This window comes from Pholcus phalangioides, unplaced genomic scaffold, assembly GCF_987345545.1.
Source record: "Pholcus phalangioides strain wild (caught in Gottingen) unplaced genomic scaffold, Ppha-v1.0 ptg000012l_1, whole genome shotgun sequence".
Classification (NCBI taxonomy): domain Eukaryota; kingdom Metazoa; phylum Arthropoda; class Arachnida; order Araneae; family Pholcidae; genus Pholcus; species Pholcus phalangioides.
The window spans coordinates 18,179,088-18,186,341 of NW_028301605.1; the positions used below are offsets into that span (position 1 = coordinate 18,179,088).

At 45.2% G+C, this 7,254-nt stretch overlaps 1 protein-coding gene across 1 annotated transcript in view; it reads left to right on the plus strand.

Moving 5' to 3' along the window:
* Positions 1-4,455, plus strand: part of LOC149079818 (uncharacterized) — a 75,593-nt gene extending 71,138 nt beyond the window's left edge. The window contains exon 5 of the mRNA XM_089240315.1: positions 68-4,455. Coding sequence (XP_089096441.1) covers positions 68-3,344 — 3,277 coding nt within the window. The 3' untranslated portion in view covers positions 3,345-4,455. The remainder of the gene's footprint in view (positions 1-67) is intronic.
* Positions 4,456-7,254: the final 2,799 nt, after the last annotated feature.

The following is a 7,254-nucleotide window of genomic DNA, read 5'->3' on the forward strand; positions in this document are numbered from 1 at the left end:
CTGAGCATCCTTGATCTAAACATTGTACGTGCACTCTTCATGGCCTAAGATTTTTTTGGTGTTTCAGGTCTCAAGAAAATGGCACTGGATCAGGCCAAGTTCCGACTCTGGAGTCGCTTTCGGACAAGGCAAGAGCCCTGAGAAACACTCAACCGTGGGAATATGACAGAGGCAGAGAATCCTGCAATTCGACCCCGGAACGATCCTCAGATTGCGCCAGCACGCCCCTGGTGATCTCCCCTTACATCGGGAGGCGCAACCGCTTCAATTTCTACGGTGCCAGCAGCTCCATCGACGACGGGGAATCGTCCGTATACTCTGTGGACACGGACGGGTATTACACGTCCATGCACACCGACAGCGGCCTGTGGAATGGCCTCGGTTCTCCCAAGGGCGGGGATTTCCGGGCAAGGCACAGGCGCGAGTCTCAGAGCTCCATAAGCACCATCGGTAACGTCAGTGTTAACAGTATATTGTCCAGGACCGTGACCGAAACCTCGGAGACCGGGAGTTTCAAGACTCAGAGGTTCGCTCCGGAACCGCCCCCTAGATCGAGCAGCAACGACCAGAAGACGGCAGAGAACGCGGACGTCATCGGAAAGACAACAGTCAGCGATGGATTGTTCGACCGCGGATTCGATAAAGACAGTTCGCCGCCCAGGAACAACGGTTCCGCGTCGGAGTCCGACTACGAGACCGGCGACAGGATCCGCTGCAAGACGACCATCAACTCGAGTAGGTACCCATCCTTGTGCGCAGTCTCGCCAGAAACCAGCGACGACGAGCTCGCCGAACTCAGGGAGAAGTCCAAATCGCCCACGGTCAGCATAGTCGTTGCGGAAGTCCATCGGTCCGACGACTCGACGGTCCCGAAGAGGCCAGAGTCCGGCAGGGGACGCCAAACTCCCAGAGAGCCAGTGTCCGCCAGTCCTTCAATCGGAATCAACATGTATGGTAGCAACAACAGCAACCAGTCTCCAGCGAAATCCCTCTTCAATTCTAGTCTCATCCGATCCGGCCAAATCAGCACTTCCACGCCCAAACACGCTCCTTCTCCTCCTCCTACTACAGTCTCGTCATTCGCGGCGGAATGTCCCGCCAAGGACGACTTGGCAACGACAGCCAAACAAACCGACGATCGCCAGTGCAGGCTGCCAACTAAGCTGTTCTGCGGTGGCGTTAAACTCAGAGAGATGACTGCCGTTCCCATACCTTCTGTGCCCAGCGTCAATGCAATCGTCGGCAGTGGCGTGCCAAAGCCAGTTCCTCAAAGTTCTAGACCAGAACAGCAACCAAGTCAAGACTCCAAGACTGACATCGTGAAGACTGTCTCCGCTGCTGCGGCGAAATCCAAGAGCTTCCTGAAGAACCCTCTCAATAGTCTCCCTTTCCGACAGTCGGAAAACCACTCGCCAAAACCAAACAAGTCCAGTCCTCCATCATACATATCCTTCCAGTCTCCGGATTCGCCGGTCTCATCTTCCACTGCCTTATCGACGGATAACCTATTGTCACCCTCGAGTGCCTCTTCGACGATCAACCAGGAATCCAGGCTGTCGTCGTCGTACCTTTCACACTCCTTGGACAGGAGCAAATCCCACTGTGGTGGTGATTCTCCAAGCTGGACGTCGCACCCGGCCACTCTTCCAAGGTACCAGTCGTCGATGCACGGTTCTGAACCGAAAACGATCACCGACTCTCAACTGCTGGAACGTACCCCATCTTCTCGTCACATCACTCCTAAGAGATTTGATGCAAAGCCTCCACTACAAGGTGGAGAGGGTAATGTTGGCGGTGGTGCTGAAGTCATTCAGCAGCCCGAGCAGCACCAGCGTCCTACACAGAGCGTCTTTTTCAGACCTACCAGAGGAGGACGTTTCTGTCGCACGTATTTCCCGTCTCACCTGATATCACCTCGCGACCAACCGCCCGAGAATGAACCGAGAACGAATCCCACGCAATCACCGACCCCGGCGAACCACGGATCCAGATTGTCCGGCCCGTCGAGCATCAACGAAATAGGTCTGCCAATCGCGGATCCGTACCCGCAACCGCCGAAGATCACCCGAACTCTCTTCCCAATATCGAATTATCCTCCGCCGTCGCCGGTCTCCAGAACCGGCAGCGTCTGCGGGAATGTCCGCGACTCCCCCGTCCAGTTCACGAGTTCACCAGCTCTACCCGGTAAGTGGAGTTCGCTTCGGGGCACCGGCTCCACGTCCGCGGGAGAACCAAACACTGCCCTTCGTGTACCAGCCGCTACCTACAAGTTCCAACCCCTCCCGGCGAAGACATCGCCGTCTCCGACTCAGATAGGCTTCTCGACCTGTACTCCTCGCCAGGCTCAGGTATCTGTATTGACACCCACGACGTCTCGGATATTGGATCAGATTACGAGAAACAAAACTGTGGACACGTCCAGCTCCTTGAAGGACTTTTCTCCTCGATCACCGCAACCCGAATTCACGCCACCGAACCCACCGGACTTGATACCGTCCAGCTCGACTCCTCCGTCGACTTTGGACATAACGTCTCGGACGGGTCCGAGACAATCCCATCAAAGACCGGACTCCAAACAGCCGGCTCCAACAACGTACACCGGTGACCACCAGAGAAGGTTAAAGCCGCTATCATCCAACGAGCTCTTCGCCATCATTCACGACTCCAAGAAGAAACACAACATCAGGTCCGAATCGGAGAAATCACTATCACCACTGTCGTCTCGCTCGAGTTCACCGAGCGTAATCAGCTCAGTGCCATCTCCGTCCAAAACTCAGCGGATAGAGACGGGAGTGCTGTCCAGATACTGCGACAGTCCTTCGCCGTCCCTCTCCGGCGGATCGGTGTACGACAGGTTCGGCAAATCGAAACCAACCAGCATGCACGACTTCAAGATGCTCCTGTTACAAGCCAGGACTGGTAGCCAAGAGGCCAGCCCTCGTCCATCCGCGGCCGAACTGCTCAAGGTGTCGCCAACGAGGAGATCCATCGTCGCATCTCCAGCCCAGGCGAACCCGAAGCAGCAGACAAATTCGCCATCGTGGACCAGGGGTAGACTGTCATCCCCTCAGAACCAACCACCCGTCCACGTACCGGTCAAGCGCAGCATGAGGACCAGGTCCCCGTACCTGACGAGGTACGACTCCGCTTACCCACCCATATGGGAAGACTGCTCCGAAGACATGGAAGACACTGCCGATGAAAACAGGAACACCGTCGTGAATTCCATCACCTTAGCTCCGGTCGAAGAAGTCCTGGGAACTGGAAACCGCTACAGATGCACTCCGGTTAACAGGAACATCCTGGATAACCAACAACCTAGTAGGACGAGCACATGGGTGTGACGGAAGACAAACAAGGTCGGTGGAAACAAAACTTGAAAACTACGAGGTTTGTTCAAAACGTATCCGACTATAATTTTTTGTGCTTGAACCAATAAAGCTGGAGAGGCGTGGTTTAGTGCATGTATGTATGCAACCCTAAGGCGCATGCTTGAATTTTTTCCTGCCTGCAGAAGCTGCCAGTCCGCCGATTAGCGAGCACCGTTGTCGCATTTTTGTTTTCGACCAAATGGTAAGGAAAAACTTTAATAACGTTACTGCATTAATCGTGATGGAGTTGCCGGTTGCGACTTTGAACCTATTGGTAGCGCTCCTTGGAGATGGTTGTGCCGTGCGGCTCGTACTAGTGATGAACAACGCCACTGGAGTCAAAGACGGTCAGCATGACTTTGACATTTCATTTCCCGAAGCCCAAAAATCATCAGTCAAAATAGAATGAACGGATCCAACGCTATTGATTGCCTCATCTGCAAGTTCTCTGATCGTGATTCGACGATCCTGCAGCATCACTTGGTCAGTAACGATCCCATTTCTGGATGTTGAGGGCCTACCAGAACATTCTTCACTCCCTGTTGATGTTCGGTCATCATTGAATCCTAGTAGAACTCCTTTATCGGTGTGGTGCACGTTTCTTCATCTCCGAAGGTCTGTTGAACCTTGCAGATTGTTTCCATTTGGGAATCACCAAGCTTCACAAAAAGATTAATGCAATAGCATCGTTCAACGTTTTCCTGTCATTTTGTGAAAAAACGAAAATTCATCAGCGGCGACTTGCAGCTTGTGCCGGCCGGAAAAAATCCAAGTACACACAATAGGATTGCCTAAATACGTGCATCAAATCACGTTTCCATAGCTTCATTGGTTTACGAATGAAAAATTATGGTCGGAATTGTTTTGAATATCAATTGAATATCGTTTTGAACGAACCTTGTTTTGTGCGTGTATCCAACGAGCTTTTTCATCTAATAAGCTTGAGATAGGTGTCCTCGACACAGGAGAAAAATCCATATAAGGCTGATCAAAATCATCACTATCTTCATCATCACTGATCGACTAAACTATTTATATAAACATTGTATTTTTTTTTGAATAAACTAGATATTTTTTGTGTGTAGTACATCATGTTTAACTTTTCTGCACATGAGACCACTAAACACACATACTAGATACTAAAAGACCAGGGTTTTCCATTCAGAAATTGGAGAGAGCTAGATCAAATCATCTAGATCTGTAGTTGCAAGCATCTAAAGCACAGGTTTTTAATAAATGACCCTCATGTTGTTGTCTAAGCTTTTTGCAGTGGCTGGCAGATGAAAAAAGCTTAAATACTTGCAGAACTTATAGGAATGCTAGAAAAAAACCCTCAATAAAAAATGTATTCAGAGTTTTTCGAATTTACATTCGGTAAACATACTTTAACTTTGCGGAAAACATTGCAAAAAAAAAAAAAAAAAAAAAATCACATTCAAAATACAGTAAAATCTAAGACTGACACAGTATGAGACAGAAACCTGCCTTAAATGGAATAAATATAGTCTCGTTGAATGATTAATGCATTTTCAACCATAGGAAACCTCTTTAAGACAGAAACTGTCTAACGCGGAAAGGATAAGCATATTTAGTCAATCTGTAGATACAAAAGCTGCTAAAATATAAAGAATTTTCGGTCACGTGCAAGTTTTTGTCCTTTGGATGAAAGGAAAGTTAAGTTGTTCTGATCCTCCCTTTTGTTAGGCGAACTCTTTCACTTCTTGGGAAAAATGATGAACGCTTATTTATCTAGCTGAACTGGTTCTAGAAGTCGGACTTGAGAGGAAGCGTGGGTTTACTATTCAAAATTTAGTAAAGGCTTGTTTAGCATTTCTTTTATGATGGAAGTGGTGAATTTGGTTAGAAAACACTCCCATTTCTTGGAAAAAGTTTTGTAATTTCGGAAGACAGTAATGCACGAGGGAAACTGAAGTATTGTTCACAATTTAGCGATACCGTGTTTTGGCTACTGCAGAGATTTCCATTCAGTGTAGAGATGGCCACCAGCAAACAAGAAACGCACATTGAATTCGAACATAGAAATGGAGTTTATACAGGCATAAAAAAACAAAATTTAATTGTTGCAGATACGTAAATATCTTTCTTTTATAAATTGGTTGTTGATCTCATTGTCACAATTTTTTGCGGTGAATAAATGCATAAAAGTACATTTTCTGATGGTATTAATAATGTCGATGTAGAAAAGATGACAACAACAGCATAAATTTTATCACATGTAAGGAAAATTTGGCCTCTTGATACAAAAGATAATCCCTCTACAACGATATTTTTTCTCGGTCTGCACAGAATATTGTTATATCGGGGTTTCACTGTATAAAAAATTTTCAATTTTTTACCAAAAGTAAGTGTTCATTCTATTGCTATTCAGGAGAATCTTTTATATTGAAGTTTAACATCACTGCATATATTTTTATATGTGCACATAAAAATATATGCAGTGAATAAAACTTAATACTCTATAAAACAGAAACCTGTCTGGAACGGAAAATAATTTCAGTCTCTTGACCTTCCGTTTCATACAGGTTTCACTGTATAACCATTAGGAAAACATTTTCAGAGCTAACGAGAGAGATAATTTCAGAACAAGAAATAATTCCATAATTATCGACAGAAATATTTTCAGAATTAAGATTCATATTAATGAAAAAATAGCTTAAGAACTAATGGAAATTTCAATTAATTCTGAAAATATTTCTCATTAATTATGAATTTTAAATGAATTATGAAACAATTCTGAGATTAGTTTCAATAATTATAAAATTATTTCTCCGACTAGTCCCGAAATGTTTTCCGAAAGTAATTTTGAATTACTCCTTTCACAAATTATAGAATACATTTTTTCCATTGAGAAGTTCTTTTCAGTATTTCTATAACTATGTAAACCTTCTCAGTTGGTGTGTTACTGAAGAAAAGCTTCAATGGCAACGGGGGCGTGAAGACCACTCCTACTATATATGGCGAAACCTTGATATAATGATAATGATAAATCCCTATGCACAAATATTTTTCCAAGTCTTGTTTGGTAACTGTATCTGTACTATAATGTTAAACTGCTCCCTCTATAACATCGGTTCTCAATCTTTTTTGACTTGCGGAGCCTTTTACAGTATATAATTTCTATGGCGGAGTCCCAGTTTTTTAACTTTATAAAAAATTTACTGATTTATTATATTTTCCTCAAGCTACTCTATAGTAATATTTTTTCTTCTGTGGAGTACTGTTATATCAAGGTTTCACTGTACTATCAGTTTAGCTCTTCCTCCCAGTTTGGCTATAGCTCTGAAAAAAAAAAAAAAACCAACATTATTGCAAAAAAAAATCAGTATAACTGCTATGAGTACCCAGCCTTAAAAAATCTCTCTCAAGGTGACACGCTCAGGTAGTTGTCGGTTCTGCACACAAGAAAAAAAGCCTTAAGAATCCAATTTGTAGACAATGAAACATATCTTGCTTCTGATGCCATCGTCAGCATGTGATGGAAGAGTTCAGGCTATTTGGCCATCAAGAATGAATAAATAGATTCATTATTTTGCTGCACAAAGTAATAAAAGCCCATCCAGGCATACGCAGGGCCGAAACTGGGGGAAGTCAGATGGGTCTGTTGGCCCGGACGCTGGACCTGAGGGGGGGGGGGGTGGCGAATTTTTTCTTTAACCATTCATTCAACATTACACGGGGCAGCCAAAATTCAAACACACCCCAGTTGACCGAGTATCTAGTTGCAGCCCTGGACGTATGCATGAGTATATGTACAAAGCTCTTCCATCACTTCACATTACTTGGTCTACTCCTAAAGATGCTTGTCACTCTAATGAGAGCAAATTACTCATTTGTGGCCATCAAACATTCTGAATTCCTTCTA